The 19,278-nt window shown below is 38.9% G+C and overlaps 1 protein-coding gene across 1 annotated transcript in view; it reads left to right on the plus strand.

The window, feature by feature from the left end:
* Positions 1-13,768, plus strand: part of PIBF1 (progesterone immunomodulatory binding factor 1) — a 276,844-nt gene extending 263,076 nt beyond the window's left edge. The window contains 1 exon segment of the mRNA XM_043990666.1: positions 13,380-13,768. Within this exon segment, the coding sequence (XP_043846601.1) occupies positions 13,380-13,433 (54 nt within the window). The 3' untranslated portion in view covers positions 13,434-13,768.
* The last annotated feature ends 5,510 nt before the right edge of the window (positions 13,769-19,278 follow it).

The raw sequence follows: 19,278 nt of genomic DNA on the forward strand, positions 1-19,278 counted from the left end.
TCAAATCCGGAATCAAACATTTACTAGCTTTGTGACCCTGGGCAAGTCACTTAACCCCAATTGCCTCACCAAAAAAAAAAAAAAAATCAAAGATAAGGGGATAGGGAAAAAGAAATACGGATAATCCTCCAAGCTCTAACCTAAGTCTATACAATCCCCAACTTGCTTCCAGTTAAGCTAATTCAAAAGAAAGTAGGGCTTTTGTGTTAACTCATGACCTGAGGCATCTACTCCTGCTGCTTGCACCACCAGAAAGAAGGAAACTCCAGAAAAGACTCAGGCTCCCCTCAGCAAGCATTTAATCTTCTGCCCCCAAAAGGGGAGGTCCTTCAAAAACTGCCTATGGAGAGAGATTGACTCCTTCTGACATCAGTAGCCTATGTCACTTCAGGGCAGGCCAAGTGTGGCCCCTCCCAATGAGTCAGCCAGATTCCAATAATCTTACCACACCAGGCAAATGGAGGTGGGGGGAACTTCACCAAGGAAGGGGAGAGGTGCCTTACCGTGGCCTGGGGCAGGGTTATCTGTGACACCTGCAATAATTGGCACTGTTCTGAGGGAGACAAAAGAGAAAGGAGGAATCCATGGAGTAAGCCCTACAAGGCAGTGACAGTTCCTACAGGGCAGAGAATAGAATGGATAACTTGGAAGCTTTAATAATATGAAAAATACAGAGAAAAGAGAGGGAGACTGACCAGATGGTTACAGGGCCATGAATCAGAGAATGAGACTCTAGAGTAAAGAGAAGGATAATGAAGATAATGTAAGAAATCCCTTTTCAAAAGAGGCATCATTTAAAAAAAAACCATAAGGAACAGGACTAACTGAAGGGGAGGAGAGTAAGGGGGGAAATCTGCCAGACTGAGGAAAAAAGAAGAGGTAGAAATATATAACCAGATAAAAGCAAGAAGAAAGGAATTAAAAAACAAAATCCTAAAGGGAAAGGGATAACAGAACAAGAAGGGATCAGGGATGAGGGCAAGAACACCAGTAGGAACAGGGTCACCTTAAAAATAGACCAAAGAGGGGCAGCTAGGTGGCGCAGTGGATAGAGCACCGACCCTGGAGTCAGGAGTACCTGAGTTCAAATCTGGCCTCAGACACTTAACACGTACTAGCTGTGTGACCCTGGGCAAGTCACTCAACCCCAATTGCCTCACTAAAAAAAAAAAAAAGAAAGAAAAAGAAAAATAGACCAAAGTAAGTGAAGGGGGAAAAAATATTATGTTTACAGCAGAAGGCAAAAAAGTCATGACTTTAAAAAAATTTATAGATGGAGAAATATATAAATCTTAACTCATAACTGTAAATGTGAATGGATTAAACATTTCAATAAAAAGAAAAAAAGGGACAAATTCAATAAGAAAACAAAACCCGGGGGTGGCTAGGTGGCGCAGTGGATAAAGCACTGGCCCTGGATTCAGGAGTACCTGAGTTCAAATCTGGCCTCAGACACTTAACACGTACTAGCTGTGTGACCCTGGGCAAGTCACTTAACCCCCATTGCCCTGCCAAAAAAAAAAAAAAACCCTACAATCTTTCACTTACAAGAAACACATTTTAAAAACAAAGACATTATCTATGGAAATGATGAAAAGAAGTAAAGGACAAAGGAGAGAATAGCACTTCCAGACCTCAAACTATATTATAAAACAGCAGTCTTCAAAATCATCTGGTATTGGTTAAAAAATAGAGAGATCATTGGAACAAATTAGACAAGGGAGATTTAGAAATACTATAACTCAATGTTCGATAAAGTGGGAAATATGTTACCTATGGAATAACTCCCTATTTAGTTTGTTTTTGTTTAATGTGATATCTATATTTTATTATTTATTTATTTTGTTAAATATCTCCCAATTACATTTTTTTTTTAGGCGGGGCAATGAGGGTTAAGTGACTTGCCCAGGGTCACACAGCTAGTAAGTGTTAAGTGTCTGAGGTCAGATTTGAACTCAGGTACTCCTGACTCCAGGGCTGGTGCTCTATCCACTGCGCCACCTAGCTGCCCCCTCCTATTTAGTTTTTTAAAAATTACTGGGAAAACTGGAAAGCAGTCTGGCAGAAATTAGGCTTTGACTAACAACTTACACCACAATATAAAAAGGATTTTTGGCATTACTATTAAACATTATACTATAAAATAAAAGAAGACAAAAAGATTATATATCTCTCACAGCCATGGGTAAGAAATGTGTTCTTACCCAAACAAGAAATATAAGTAGTTACAAAAGATAAAATAAATAACTTTGATTACTTGGAACTGAAAAGCTTCTGCACAGACAACATTAATACATCTAGGATAAGAAGGGAAGTTGTCAAGTGAGGGGAAAACAATCTTTGTATCAAATTTCTTCTATAAGGATTTGTTATCCAAGATGAATAAATAATATATTTAAAACTAATAGTCAATTCCCAATGGATAAATGCTAACAGGATCTAAACAAAAGGAGAACTGCAAAGTATTCACAACCACATGAAAAAAAGAATGTTCCATATCATTAATAATAAAAGAAATAGGGACAGCTGCATGGCGCAGTAGATAAAGGGGCAGCCCTGGATTCAGGAGGACCTGAGTTCAAATCCAGCCTCAGACACTTGACACTTACTAGCTGTGTGACCCTGGGCAAGGCACTTAACCCTCATTTCCCTGAAAAAAAAAATAATAATAATAAAAGAAATACAGTCAAAACAACCCATGGGGCAGCTAGGTGGTGCAGTGGATTAAGCACTGGCCCTGAATTCAGGAGGACCTGAGTTCAAATCCAGCCTTAGACACTTGACATTTACTAGCTGTGTGACCCTGGGCAAGTCACTTAACCCTCATTGCCCTGCCAAAAAAAAAAAAAAAAACCAACCCTGAAGTTTCATCTCATACCCAGCAAGTTGGCAAAAATGACCAAAAATGGTAATAGTTAATGTTGGAGAGGTTATAGGAAAATAAGCACACATTACTAGCAGAGCTGTGAAGGGGTACAAGCATTTTGGAAAACAGTTTAGAATTATGCAAATAAAGTGAATAAAAAGTCCATATTCTTTAAACCAGAGACTGTTACTGGGCTTATGCCCCAAGGAATCAGTAATAAAAAGGGGAAAAAAAAGTCCCCATATATGCCAAAAATAATTATAGCAGTACTTTTTGTGATAGCTAGGAATTGGAAACCGTGTAGATGCCCATCAAATGGGGAATTGCTAAACAAATTGTGGTACATAAATGTCATCAAATGCATCACTGATCATTGTAAAAAATGATTCGTGTGATGAATACAGTGAAGCATGGAAAGATCTGTATGAACTAATGCAAACTGAAGTAAGCAGAGCCAAGAAAACAGTGTGCACAGGAACTTCAACAATGTAAATGAAAAGAACACACCAAAAGAATCAAAAGTAAATGTAAAGGGGCAGCTAGATGGCGCAGTGGATAAAGCACCGGCCCTGGAGTCAGGAGTACCTGAGTTCAAATCCTGCCTCATTCACTTGACACTTGCTAGCTGTGTGACCCCGGGCAAGTCACTTAACCCCTATTGCCCCACAAAAAAAAAAAAAGTAAATGTAACATCATTATAAAGATGAAGAAGGACTCAAATGAAGAGATAGGAGAAGAGATCCTCAACCTGCCTAACAGATGTCAGGAGTCCAGAGGTGTGATAGATTGCACATATTTTCCAACTTTCTCAATGTATTCATCAGTTATGCTGATTTTTCCCCTCTGTTAAAAAAAAAAAAAAACCAACCACACTATTTGTCATATGAGATGACTCTTGGGGAAGGAGAGAGGATAGATGGGATACTATAGTCGCTGTAAGAAAAAGAAAATGTCAATAAAAAATTATTTAAAAAAAAAACAAAAAAAGAAAATTCTGACTTATATTTGAACCAAAATACTCTGCCTTGAAACTTCTACTTACTGGTTCTAGTTCTTATCTACAGAAAGTAAGTAAGTCTAAGCCTAGTTCTAAATAGCATCCCTTCAAATATATCAAAATAACTATCACATCTTCAAATATTTGACCATAGACAGCATAGGTAGCATGTTGGATAGATATTGGGCTTTGAGTCAGTAAGATCTGAGTTCAAATCTAACCTCAGACACTACTAGCTAGATGACCCTGGGCAAGTCATTTCACCTCTGTTTCCTTCAGTTTCCTCATCAGTTAATAATAATAATAATAGCTAACATTTATGTAGTACTTACCATGTGCCTGGCCCTGTGATAAGCACTTTACAGTCATTACATCATTTGATCCTCAAAACAATCCTGGGAGATAAGTGCTATTATTATCCCCATTTATCTTACTTTTAAATATGTTAACAAAAGAGATTCCACTCATCATTTCTTACAGCACAATAGTATTCTGTTACATTCATATACCACAACTTGTTTAGCCATTCCCCAATTGATGGGCATCCCCTCAATTTCCAATTCTTTGCTACCACGAAAAGAGCTGCTATAGATATTTTTGTACATGTAGGTCCTTTTCCCTTTTTTATGATCTCTTTGGGATACAAACCTAGTAGTGGCACTGCCGGATCGAAGGGTATTTGCAGTTTTATAGTCCTTTGGGCATAGTTCCAAATTGCTCTTCAGAATGGTTGTATGAGTCCACAACTCCACCAACAATGTATTAGTGTCCCAATTTTCCCACATCTTCCCCAACATAACAAAAGAGATTCTAGAACTTTCTTCAGTAATCTGTTTGAATGTATAATAACCCTCAAAATTAGGAAGTTTTTCTTTTCAGCAATCTAAATGCCAGGGATCCCTGTGGGGACAAAGACATGCCTAGCAGTAGAGATGCTTAGTGGAAGAAATACCACCAGGTACAGCTTGATGTTTAAGAAACTGGTTCTCCCCTCGGTCTCTACATGCCCCTCTGGCCCCACACTAGATCATACTCTAAAGCTGCAATTTGATGAACTTTCCCCACCCTTCTTAACCCTGATCTTCTGTGGTCCTGATTTGGGCTTATCAGATTGATTTTTATCTCTTATACTCTTCATATACTCATTTCATGTCTGCTGCCTCTGCTTCACCAGACATTCCAGTGCTGGTGTGTCTGAAGACATCCAGGTAACCAAACCCAAACTGGAATTATCTATTACTGCTGAACTTTACTACCTCATTTGGCACTATAGAGCCTGGATTATACCCTAGTTCTGAATGATTTGGCCAAAGTGGCTCAGTTGAGAAGGTCTGAGTGCCTTCCAATAACACTAAACCTTTCATGAGTTAGGTTAGACCCATTTGTTCTGGGAGGTAGCAAATGGCCAGCCTCCATCTTATGGTCCTTCATCTATAACTTTTTGTATGTCTGGTGAAAAATCCTTTTCTAAAAATACTTATTTTATTTCCTCTGTCTTGATCATCTTTGATTTTGAATGATACAGAAATTAAAGAGGAATGCATAATAGTTTTCTTTTTAAAATTTAGCATTTTATTTTTCCCCAATTCATGTAAAAATAATTTTCAACATTCATTTTTTAAAATGAGTTCCAAATTTTTTTCTTCCCTCCCTACCATCCATCTGGGAATGGATAGCATTTTTCATCATAAGTCCTTCAGAGTTGTCTTGGATCATTGTATTGCTGAGAACAGCTGAGTCGCTCATAGTTGATCATCACACAATACTGCTATTACTGTGTATAATGTTCTCCTGCTTCTACTCATTTCACTTTGCATCAGCTTATGTAGTCTTTCCAGGGTTTTCTGAAGAGTATTTAGCTCATCATTTCTTATAGCAGAATAGTATTCCATCACAATCATATACTACAACTTGTTCAGCCATTACCCATTTGATAAGCATCCCCTCAATTTCCAATTCTTTGCTACCAGAAAAAGGGCTGCTATAAATATTTTTGTATATACAGGTTGTTTTCCTTTTTGTTTTGTTTTTTTTTTCCCTCTCTTTTGGTATACAGACCTACTAGTGGTTTTGCTATGTCAAAGAGTATGCATGGTTTTATAGCCCTTTCAGCATAATTCCAAATTGCTCATAATGGTTCAATCCGTTCACAATTCCACCAATAGTGCATTAGTCTCTTAATTTTCCCACATCCCAACCAACATATATAATTTTCCTTTTCTGTCCTATTAGCCAGTCAGGTAGATGTGAAGTGGTACCTCAGAATTGTTTTAATTTGCATTCCTTCAATTAATAATGATTTAGAGCATTTTTTCATATGACTATAGATAGTTTTGATTATTTCATCTAAAAACTCACTGTTCACATTTATTTTAATCATTTATCATTTGGAGACTGGCTCTTATTTTTATAAATTTGACTCATTTCTCTATATCTTTGAGAGATGAAGCTTTTATCAGAGAAACTTGCTCAAAAAGTTTTTCAAACTGCTAACTGGGGGCAGCTAGGTGGCGCAGTGGATAAAGCACTGGCCCTGGATTCAGAAGGATCTGAGTTCAAATCCGATCTCAGACACTTGACACTTACTAGCTGTGTGACCCTGGGCAAGTCACTTAAACCTCATTGCCCTACAAAAAAAAAACAAACTGCTAACTATATTTCCCTCCATCTATTCTTCTGTTCTCTCTTTCCTTTTACCCTATGCCTTCTCAAAAGTGTTTTGCTTCTGATTATTATCTCTCTTAATCTGCTGTCCTTTCTATGAGCATCTCCCTCCTTCCTTATCCCCTTCTCCTCCTACTTTCTTGTAGGGTAAGATAGGTTTCTATAGCCAATTGAATATGTATGTTATTCCCTCTTTGAACCAATTCCAATGATAGTAAGGTTCAGGAATAATTTAGAAGATTATCTAGGAGGAGAAACAAATAAAGCTATATAACCTTAACCTTAACATTAAGTAGAAATATATTGATATAGTAAAAGGTTTTCTACTCTGTTTCTCTGTTGATAAGAACATATTATCCAGTATGAGTTTTCCATTGTTTTATCTTCTCTTCTTCCTTTCTGCCTGACCTTTGGCCACTTTGCCACTCATTTATTAACATTTGCTAATAGAACAAGAAACTAACCATTTTGCTTCTTATTTTTACAAAAATTTGACTGAGGAAAGCTTTCAATTATTGGGCAGAATTGAACTCTGAGATTAACTTGTTATAATAATATACTGGTTAAGGCTGACCTTTTGTTTCAAGCCAGACTTTAAAAAGGGTAAGGTGGGGGGCGGCTAGGTGGCGCAGTGGATAAAGCACCGGCCCTGGATTCAGGAGTACCTGAGTTCAAATCCGGCCTCAGACACTTGACACTTACTAGCTGTGTGACCCTGGGCAAGTCACTTAACCCCCATTGCCTCGCAAAAAAAAAAAAAAAAGGGGTAAGGTGGCCAAGATTCTAGGGTCTGGCCTCTCAGCTCCAAAATTTCAATATTCTGCTTACTCATGGGTGACCCAAGTTTGAGTTACTTATTGAAATTCATACAGATTTAATTTGTACCAGAAAATTAATTTATTAATTTCCAGTGACATGAATATTTATGCCCTAATATCAGGATATCTGAAATATTTTTTTTCATTTTATGCCTGCAGGTTAATTATTTGCATTCACAAAGCACCTATGTTGTGTTTTGTAAAATATTGAAATGTAGGGGTTATAAACTATTTGAAAAAACAAAATAGTCATCAGAAGGTTGCTGGATGGGCACATAGTCAGAACAAAAGAGTTTCATGATCTTTCACCATGAAAGAGCTTTCATCAGATCTTTCATCTATCATGATCATGATATTTCATCCAACTGGGTAGAGATTGATGAGCTGTCCTTGGTATGGTACCTTGCACACAGGAGATGTTAATCACTTTATTTTATTTGATTAAATTAAGTTCAGTAAACATTCTTTAAGAACCTACTATGTGAAACAAACAAACAAAAAAAAAAAACTGGGGCAGCTAGGTGGCCCAGTGGATAGAGCACCGGCCCTGGATTCAGGAGTACCTAAGTTCAAATCTGGCCTCAGATACTTAACACTTACTAGCTGTGTGACCCCGGGCAAGTCACTTAACCCCAAATGCCTGACTAAAAAAAAAAAAAGAACCCACTATGTGGTGCAGCTAGGTGGCACAGTGGATAAGGCACCGGCCCTGGATTCAGGAGGACCTGAGTTCAAATCCAGCCTTAGACACGTGACCCTGGGCACGTCACTTAATCTCCATTGCCCTGCAAAAACAAAACAAAAGAACCTACTATGTGCAAAACACTATCCTAAGTGGGAGGCATTAGAAAACAAAAAAGAAATGTCTCTGCCCTTTCTGCTTAATTTGTTCAAATAGCATTTTTTTTTGTGGCAAGAAAAAAGTATAGAAGGGGTGGGGGAGTGCCCACTGATTGGCGAATACCACTGTGCCATGAAAAATGGCAAATAAGAAGAATTCAGGAAAACATGGGAAGATGTGTATTAAACTGATACAAAGAGGGATAAGAACCAGGAGGGAAGCATACACAATGACTATAATATAAATTAAGATTAAGTTCAAAGGCAGCCAGACTCAGATTAACTATAATGATCAGTTTTGGTCCTAGAGAAGAAATAATGCCCACTTTGAAGAGACAGGGTGCTACAGGAGAGGATTGTTAGACATACTTGCCTGACACAGTTATTCTTGTTTTGTCAGTTTGCTAAACTTTTTCTTTGTTACAGAAGAGAATTCATTGTTACTTGGAAGAGGATATAGTGAAGGAAAGGACTGTCATATAAAAAAAAATAAGGCACCTATAAAATATTAAAAAGAACATGAATGTGTTTTTCTAGTTATTAGAATGCTTCTCTCCACTAAATAATAGCTTCTTTTATCTTTAAACGCTTTTGTACTTGGAAGAACAGCAAAATGAGGTGTAAAATGCTGGATTTGGAGTCAAAGGACCTGGATTCAAATCTTATCTCTGGGACCCTTCCTGTGTGATCTGGGACCAGTCATTTTGCCTCTCTCTGTGCATTAGTTTTTTCATCTGTAAAATAAAAGATTTGGACTAAGTAGCCTGTAAAGTTCCTTCCAGATGTAGAGCTATGTGGTCTAAATATGGTGATGGTGATGGTGATGGTGCTGGTGGTGGTGGAGTCAAGTTTCTGAGTTCAAATCCTGCCTCAGACACTTACTGACTGTGTGACCATGGGCAAGTCACTTCACCCTATTTGCTTCAGTACCTCATCTATAAAATAAACTGGGAAAAGGCAATAGCAAATCACTCCACTATCTTTCCCAAGAAAACCAGAATAGGATCAGGAAGATTCAGACATGACTGAAATGACCAAACAGCCACAAGCTTCTTTCCAGCTCTAGATCTATATCATCTAAGTGTTTTGGTGAGGCAGTTGGGGTTAAGTGACTTGCCCAGGGTCACACAGCTAGTAAGTGTTAAGTGTCTGAGGCTGGATTTGAACTCACTCAGGTCCTCCTGACTCCAGGGCCGATGCTCCATCCATTGCACCACCTAGCTGCCCCTACCTGTAAACTTAATAGATTTATAATGTCCCTTTATAAAACTACAATTAATAAAATAATCATGCAAAAATGTTAACAAAATTAAGCTATTATCCTTTTTCACTTCACCTAGCATAAATTGTTACTTACTGTTAAAATCTAATTTGGGAGGGGCAGCTAGGTGGTGCAATAGATAAAGCACTGGCCCTGGAGTCAGGAGGACCAGGGTTCAAATCTGGCCTCAGAACCTTGACACTAGCTGTGTGACCCTGGGCAAGTCACTTAACCCCCATTGGCGCACACACACACACACACACACACACACAAAAACAAACGAAAAAAAATTGCCATGTATAAAATCTAATTTGAGGCAACTCCCTTAACCAGCTCCCTTTTGCCCAGCAAAAAAAAAAAATCTAATTTAGAGATGTTATGTCTAAGAAAAAAGTTCTGTATATTGGATTTTGTGATATTCTTAAATAGTCAGAAGCAGTGAACTAGGTAGGGAAAGAGGGAAAAACATGTTCAAAAAGTGAACCTTTCCCAGTTAAAGTTTTTTACAGCTGCAGAGATATATCAAAGAAAGAATGTATTACATAAGTCACCATCTCATTGTAAATAGAAAGTAAAAAGACACATTAATATTCAAATAACCCAAAGGGTTATCAAGATAAAAGTCAGTTGATAGTATATCTGACTTGTTTCATTATGCTTTTCATACTCTATGCATATTGGGGGGGAGTTGTCATTTTAAGAGGTACTAGCACTACATTATGCACCAATCAAGGCCTAATTAAGACTTAGCTCCTTCAGCAGTCAAAAGCTAGAGACAGAAGGGACTGCCTTGTTGTTGTTCAAGGATCCTGCAAGGATAGCTGGCAACCTAGTGATCAAAGCACCTAAAATAATAAGTTTACTATAAACAACTCTGGAGGTTTTTTTGGTTTGGTTTTGGTTAGGCAGTTGGGGTTAAGTGACTTGCCCGGGGTCACACAGCTAGTAATTGTTAAGTGTCTGAGGCCGGATTTGAACTCAGGTCCTCCTGAATCCAGGGCCAGTGCTCCATCCACTGTGCCACCTAGCTGCCCTGAACTCTGGGTATTTTTAGAAGGAGGTAGTAATATCTAATCAAAATGTAACTGCTGCATTCTCCCACCCAAGTTGGAGTCAGTCAACATTTTGTTTGACTATAAATACTTGTAATAAAGGGGTTTTTCCTCTTTCTTTTTTTCAATGGTGGGTCTGGTAGAAGAGAGAAAAAATAAATGCTTGTTGGAGACAAAGCCAACATGGCATAGTAGCAGGAAGAATTACAGTGAGTCTCCCTCCAACAATTCCCCCATCCACCCAAGTACTCTGCATAAACCTAGAAAACACACCAGACTTGGATTTCATTATTTGGAATCCAAGGAAAAAAATAACTGTGAAGTCATTTTTCCAGCCCAAGTTGGCATAATGAAAAAGAGATGTGTGAACATTAGGCAACAGGCTCTAGCTAGGAGCACCCACTGGAACATTCCAGTACAAGGAAAGGCTGTACACTAGGACAAGAAGAGGTCCCAAATCCAGCATAGAAGGCCAAAACTAGTGCAGATTTCTGGAATAGTTACCAGCTAGCAGCTCTGTCACTACCCAGCTCCGGGTAATAGATCCAGGGGGAAGAGAGGAAGAAACCTGTGCCTAGGGGTGGCATTCCAGAGTAAGGCATTCCTAGGGTCACAGACCCTAGGTCATGTGTACCAAGCAAAGAGCTCGTTCAGAAGCAGGCACCATCTATGTGGCTCAGACCCCAGGAGCAGAGCAGGTTCTCAGCTCCTGCCCATTCTGAAGTCTGCAAAGTAATAACCAGGGCAGGGATCCCAGATGAAAGGAAAACTTTCAGTTCTGTTAGACTTAGCCACAATCTACTGGAACTCCAGATAGAACAAGCCCACAGACATGTTGCTCAGACCCAAACTAGAATTTGGAGACCTCAACTTGGGGGAGGGAACAGGACAGGACAGGGGGAAAAGGGGAAAAGTATCAGTCTGGCTTTGCCCTGGATTAGACCAATTTGAGAGCATTAAAAGCTTGCAGGGCCCCAGCCAGAGCTGCCACTGAGATCCTAGAATAATATATCACTTAGAAGTTCAAGAAAGTAGCAGCAGGTCCAGCTCAGATATTCCCTACAGAAGCCAGTAGAGACTAGCCCCTGACAAAATTCAAAGTGACTAAAGAGGCAGAAAGATTCCAAGCAGAGAACTCTCTTCACTGTACCACCAACTACCTCTGGGCAGCTTTGCGTTTCAAATGTCCAATAGGGCAGTTTGTATTTGATCCTAAAGTTAATAGAGAGTTGCTGAGTTTAATGAGCAGGAGATTGATGAAATGCTTTAGGAAGCTCATCAAAGACAGCACTGATTGGCTAGGTTGTCTGCTAAAGTTTGGGTTGGGGAGGCACTGATAGCTGAGGATAGCTGAGGACTTGAAGAGAAGAGAAGGGTGATTACAGCTGATTCAGAGAATGTAACACAGAGTTAATGATTGAAAAATAAAAGGATTTATCTATAGTTGTCGATTAATCCAACATTTATTTTATGCCTATGTTCCAGTCACTGTGCTGGGAGCTGAAAATACAAAAATGTGACAGTCCTTGCCCTCAAAGAGCTTGTAGTCTACAAGTGAGTGAAATACAGATTTGCAGATCAATTTTTTAAAAGATCCAATTAAAAAAAAAGACTATGTACAAATAAGCATACAGTGAATTGGGGGAGATGTTAACAATTGGGGAAGTTATATATGACCTCCAGAGGAGACACCACCTGAGCTGAACCTGAAAATGAGCCTTAAGGATCTGAACAATAGCATTAAGGAAGAAGAAGTGTATCAAAGGCACAGAAAATAAAACCTGTGAAAAGACACAGATGGAATGTCATCTACCCCAAACCAGTTTAATTGGAATATAGAGAACATGAGAGGAAGTAATGTTGTACACAGATGCAGGCACCAAGATAAGAGGTGAGATGTTGTATATAAAGAGTTCATAGGGGGAGGATTATATAAGGATGGAAAGGTCATACATTTAGAGGTAGGACAATGGAGATCGCCAAGGCGGTTACCATATAGGAGAGAATTACAGCCTGGAGAAGGTAGCTGATTTCTCCAGGGTCTATGAGGCAGGATTTGCACTTGAGTCTTCCTGACTCCAAATCCAGCACTGTTCATTACCCCACCTAGCTGCTTTGGAGTCATATTGTTTGGGGTTTTAAATGTCCAATAAGGCAGGCTGGATTTGATCCCAGATTTAAAAGGGAGCTGTTAAAAATAAATAAAAATAGGGGCGGCTAGGTGGCGCAGTGGATAAAGCACTTGCCTTGGATTCCGGAGTGCCTGAGTTCAAATCCGGCCTCAGACACTTGACACTTACTAGCTGTGTGACCCTGGGCAAGTCACTTAACCCCCATTGCCCCACAAAAACAAAATAAATAAATAAATAAAAATAAAAGGGGACTGTTAAGTTTGATGAGTAAGAAATTGATAAAATGCTTTAGGATTATCACCTCTAGATGTAACTTTTATCCTTACATATAATTCTCAGTGAGAAATAAATAGATCCAGGGGCAGCTAGGTGGCGCAATGGATAAAGCACCAGCCCTGGATTCAGAAGGACCTGAGTTCAAATTTGGCACTAGCTGTGTGAGCCTGGGCAAGTCACTTAACCCCAATTGCCTCACCAACAAAAAAGAAAGAAATAGATCCAGAAAACACAGACCTCTGTAGAATGTTACACAGTTAGCTTACTGTTAAATGTCGATATTAGTTTTTCTTCTTCTTATGTAAGTATAACTCTTTGCCATTAATCGTCAGTACTTGTAAGTTAAGAAAAGCAAATAATTACTACTCTGTCAGAACTTGACAATTTCATGAAAAACCTAGCTATATATGAGTTATTTATAAACTCCTAGCTGATCCAGTTGACCACACTTTTCGTATTCTTTTACTTTACAGACCAAAAAAGGACCATCTGAATGGCTTAAAACACTGAAGACAAAAAGGACATAATTTTTTGGAAGAACTTCAAATCTTGACAATCACTTTGAAAGGACTTACTCTGGAGAAACATTTTAATGCTAATCATGTTCTTTGTACCTTTGAAATGATTGTTTTCAAATTTTTTTTTAGCCATATTTTTAAAGTTGAATTGTGCTAGCTGATTTCACTATAATTATTAAGCTACATAGAGTATAATATTTCATACTTATTTTTAATCTGTTTTGATACAGAATAATTTCTAGTAGATTATTTATGATCTAGGCTAAAAGGGAAGTTTTTATAATTGTTTAATTTACATTAAAGTATATGTCATAAGTATTTGTGTTTCTGTTCATCAGTTTTTTAGAAAAATGTCCAGGCACTGTAAATTTATAATTTAATATATTTTAGATTATCACAAGGCCATTGTATGAATCATCCTAGCAAGCAATTCATTTCAATTAAATGCTTATTAAATACCTACTATATAAGAAGTACTGTGCTAGAAACTGGAGATTGAAATACAAAACAATCCTTGGCCTCAAGGAACTTTTTTTTTTGGTTGGGGGGGAGGGCAGGGCAAGATATACATATGTGTGCAATGAAAAATTGAGACAGGAGAGGGAGGGCACTTAACAACTAGCTTCATGGAAGGCTCCAAGAAGTAGATGAGCTTAGGGGCAGCTAGGTGGTACAGTGGATAAAGCACTGGCCTTGGATTCAGGAGGACATGAGTTCAAATCCAGCCTCAGACACTTGACACTTACTAGCTGTGTGACCCTAGGCAAGTCACTTAACCCTCATTACCCTTCAAAATAAAAAGAAGAAGAAGAAGTGGGCTCAGTTGCCATTTAATTGTGTACAAGATGCTAATTCTCTTGACCCTGTACATTTTCAATTTCAGATAATCAGTAAATTAATAGAAGTACAGTAAAATAAATACATGAATCAACAAGCAGCCAAGTATATATAATATAACCTAAATTGCATGCCAATATAAGACCAGTAGAATTTTCTTTCACGCCTTTTTTTGTCTTAAATTATACCAGATTAAACATTTTTGGGGAGCTAGGCAGCGCAGTGGATGAGAGTACCAGCCCTAGAGTCAAGAAGACTCATCTTCCCAAATTCAAATCTGACCTCAGACACTTAGTAGCTGTGTGACCCTGGACAAGTCACTTAATCCTGTTTGTCCCAGTTTCTTCATCTGTAAAATGAGCCAGAGTAGGAAATGGCAAACCACTCCAGCATCTTTGCCAAGAAAACCCCAAATGGGGTCACAAAAAATTGGATACAACTGAAATAAGTGAACAAGAAAACATACATTTTTGGACTATTTTCATCTGCATGGGGAATAATATATCTAGCATTCATATAGCACCTAAAACTGGCAAAGCACTTTACATATATTATTGTGTCATCTGATTTCCAAAACAACCCTTTGTGGTTGGTGCTCTTATTATTCCCATTTTACATTTGAGGAAACTGAGGCTGTGAAAGTTAACTGATTTTGCCAAAGTCACCTAGCTGGTGTCTGACTCCTCGTCCAGTCCTCTCTCCACTAGCCACCTGACTAAGAAGCCAAGATGGCATTTGTGGGGCATCTTAGAATGTTGCCTGGGGTCCTTTCTAAGCAGTGACTGTACCTCATAGGATCACACAGCCAATCACAACTCAGACTCCAAGGACCTTTTTTTTTTTTTTTTTGTGAGGCAATTGGGGTTAAGTGACTTGCCCAGGGTCACACAGCTAGTAAGTATCTGAGGCCGGATTTAAACTCAGGTCCTCCTGAATCCAGGGCCGGTGCTTTATCCACTGTGCCATCTAGCTGCCCCTCCCAAGGACCATTTTCTATCCTCTACTACAGGGATACTACGACTCTTAGACTAAACATCATGGTCTCTCATTTTTATAGTTTGTACCAACATTTCTCTGTTGAGTTTTATTTGCTTTTTACCTTGAAAGGCAACAGTGCTACAGGGTCATGTGCAGGGAGAGGACCAAAAGAACCTCTTTTTCGGGATAGTTTTGCTCCTATGGATTGAGAGACTTTAAGCCCTATTACTTCTTCCATTTAAATTGTGTGTACCATAAATAAGTCTGCAGCAAAGTCAGGCACATAAAAGTAGTCTTTTCTCTGAGATTCATCTTTATCCCAATATTGTCTTATAATTCATTAAAATTAAATTAGTAGGGGGCGGCTAGGTGGTACAGTACATAAAGCACCGGCCCTAGAGTCCGGAGGACCTGAGTTCAAATCCCGGTCCCAGACACTTGACATTTACTAGCTGTGTGGCCCTGGGCAAGTCACTTAACCCTTATTGCGCCACAAAAAGTACAAACAAACAAACAAATTAAATTAGTAGGTACACAGTAATAATTCCACTTAAAGTAGAGGAAAGACCCATCAATCTCAGATACTTATAAAATTCCATCTTATCATTGGTTTGAATCCACATGATGTCATGAACACATATTAATCTTTGCAACAGGAAACAATACTAATTCACTCAGTTTCTGAGAAGCACACTATTGTATTAAAAGTAAATGGGAGGGGCAGCTAGATGGCGCAGTGGTAAAGCACCAGCCTCGGATTCAGGAGTACCTGAGTTCAAATCTGGCCTCAGATACTTGACACTTACTAGCTGTGTGACCCTGGGCAAGTCACTTAACCCTCATTGCCCTGCAAAAAAAAAAAAAAGTAAATGGGAGGGGCAGCTAGATGGCGCAGTGGATAGAGCACCGGCCCTGGAGTCAGGAGTACCTGAGTTCAAATTCGGCCTCAGACACTTGACACTTACTAGTTGTGTGACAACCTTCATTGCCCCCCTCAAAAAAGTAAATACTGGTTATTTAGGGGCCATACCCTTCTGCTATTTTCAAGTTCATCAAGGCTTTCCTTGTTTACTCTTTTCATTGTTCTTCTATATAAGGAATTGTTATCTTACCTCCATCTATCCTAATAGTGCCACTTTTTTAAGGGTAGTAGGTTATTACCTAAAACTAAGCTTTTTCTTTTTGCACAAAGGGACATTTATTTTTAAAATGTACCAAAAGTGGGGCAGCTAGGTGGCGCAGTGGATAGAACACCGGCCGTGAATTCAGGAAGACCTGAGTTCGAATCCAGCCTCAGATACTTGACACTTACTAGCTGTGTGGCCCTGGGCAAGTCACTTAACCCTCATTGCCCCACAAAAAACAAACAAACAAAAAAAATTTTTTAATGTACCAAAAGTGGGGCAGCTAGGTGGCACAGTGGATAGAGCACTGGCTCTGGATTCAGGAGGACCTGAGTTCAAATCTGGCCTCAGACACTTGACACTTACTAGCTGTGTAACCCTGGGCAAGTCACTTAACCCCAGCTGCCTCACCCCCCCAAAAAAAGAAAAATGTACCAAAAATACAATTTCCCACCACCTTAGAAGCACACCCTCCTCTATTAAATTACCTCTATATCAGGGCTTCTAAAACTTATATGACCCTGGGTTTACAGGTATATAAAATGGATATACATAACCTTTTACTGTGGTCAAAATTTTGCAGATCCCTACATTCAGTTATGCAACCCCACATGGCAGTGCAACCCACAATTTGAGAAGCTAGGGTTTATAATACCTTGATCTTGTGGTCAAAATGTATCATGCTTCCAGAGATGAACCTTGTCTCAGCTACTGCCAGGCTGGGTGCCTAAGGTCCCCCAGGGAATATAGATGCTGCAAAACCAAGTCAGCTAAACTCCAACTAAAGGAATTCCAGATTCCTAGAAGCCTGACCTTTCAAAACTCTCAAGGTCAGATCTTCACTTAAAATGAAAGATCAGACTATGAGGCTAAAGACCAAGGCTTATTTTCATAGGTCACATGTTGGCCAAAAAAAGTACAGGACTCCCAGTCTCTCCTGTTATAACATAGTCTCACATCAGACACCATCATTGACAGCATCAAAAACAACAAAAGAGATTCACCAAGAAAGAGAACTAAGGAGAATACAGTCATTTACCCTTTCATTTGACTATATTCTGAGTGGATAGAGCACTGGACCTGGAGTGAGGGAGACACTGGGTTCAATTCTAGCCTGTGTAAAATGAGAGTGATAATAGTACCTCCTACCAGGGTAGTGGTGAAGATAAAATGAGATAATATCTGTAAAGTGCTTTGCAGACCTTTAAAAAAACAAAACGGGGCAGCTAGGTGGCGCAGTGGATAAAGCACCAGCCCTGGATTCAGGAGGACCTGAGTTCAAATCCCAAGTCAGATACTCAACACTTAACTAGCTGTGTGACCCTGGGCAAGTCACTTAAACCCCCAATGCCTCACAAAAATATATATATATTTATATATATATACATAAAAATACATATAAATATATACATATAAAATATATGTATATATTTATATTTATATATATAAAACATAAAAAAGAGCTAGGGAAGGAAATATCAACCCACTCCATTATCTTTGCCAAGAAAACCCCAAATGAGGTCTGACATGACCGAACAACAAGAGGTTAAGTGGTTTATTGCACAAAAAGAGTATGTCAGATGGAATTTGTAGCCAGGTATTCCTTGATTCCCTATGTTACACTTATTGGATATTTGCCTAATATAAATTTTATCCACAATAATATAGCTAATTCCATCTTCTCATTAACAACCAGAGAACAATTAGGCACTTGTAAGATTGACTAAAATTAAATTCATATCCCCCAAACCTTTAGTTCATAGCATATGTTGCTCCCTGAATGTCAGCCTTGTTAGTGCTATAATTAAGCAAGTTTCTAATGTTATGTTCTGAACATGTGTAGTCAAAATGTCACTAGCATTAAAAATGTGAGCCTAAATACAAGCATGGCCATTCCCCATACATTCTAAGTATCATCCTATCAAACATAATTTGCCTTGCTGCAAAGTTCACTCTGCAAACTTAATCTCTCTGTTTTTCTTACCTCTGGTCTCTTTAGTCTATATCTGGTTAAAAGCATCTTGATTTATTCATTATTATTGATATGCTTTGGCATGATTTCCCCAGGAGATCTAAGCAAACTAGCCATCACAGCCTCACCAAGGGAAATGAAAAAGAAAAGTATATGGGCTAAGTAAGCCAGCCACCATTTCCCAATCTCTTCCTGGTCAAACTTTTAAAAATCCCTGTTTCAGCTTGTTCTGTCACTTGGGTGGCCTAAAGGTGCTAAGACTTCTTTAGGCTAAATTTCCCAGTTGTCCTCTTTTTTTGTATGGCCTGGTTTCTACTTCCCAACGATCCTGGTCACCTGTAAATATTTTTCCTAAATTGTAACACCCAGAATAAAGCAAGATATTCCAGATGTGATCTGACCAGGGCAGAATTACATCAAGACTCTCAAACATCTCCCTCTCGCTGTATCCTAGACTGCTATTAATTCATGATTACCCTAGGTTTTTCGCTGCCATGTTAGGCTGCAGCGTATAAACTTATATGAAGCCTGTAGGCCTATAAAACCTTTTGTCGTCTGGTCATTTTGTTATGGCACAATTGACACGGAAAATACTCAGCCAGGTACTCAAGGTGGAGAGAGAGAGTGTGTTTATTTTGTTTGTTTTGGCAAAGATACTGGATTGGATTACCATTTCCTAGTGGGCAGCTAGGTGGTAGAGTGGATAAAGCACTGGCCCTGGATTCAGGAGTACCTGAGTTCAAATTTGGCCTCAGACACTAGACACTTACTAGCTGTGTGACCCTGGGCAAGTCACTTAACCCCTATTACCCCGCAAAAAAAAAATGAAAAAGAAAAAAAAATTACCATTTCCTTTACAGATGAGGAAACTGAGGCAAACAGGGTTAAGTAACTTGCCCAGAGTCAAACAAGTGGTAAGTATCAGAGGCTGGATTCAAACTCA

This window comes from Dromiciops gliroides, chromosome 3 (assembly GCF_019393635.1).
Source record: "Dromiciops gliroides isolate mDroGli1 chromosome 3, mDroGli1.pri, whole genome shotgun sequence".
Taxonomy (NCBI): Eukaryota; Metazoa; Chordata; class Mammalia; order Microbiotheria; family Microbiotheriidae; genus Dromiciops; species Dromiciops gliroides.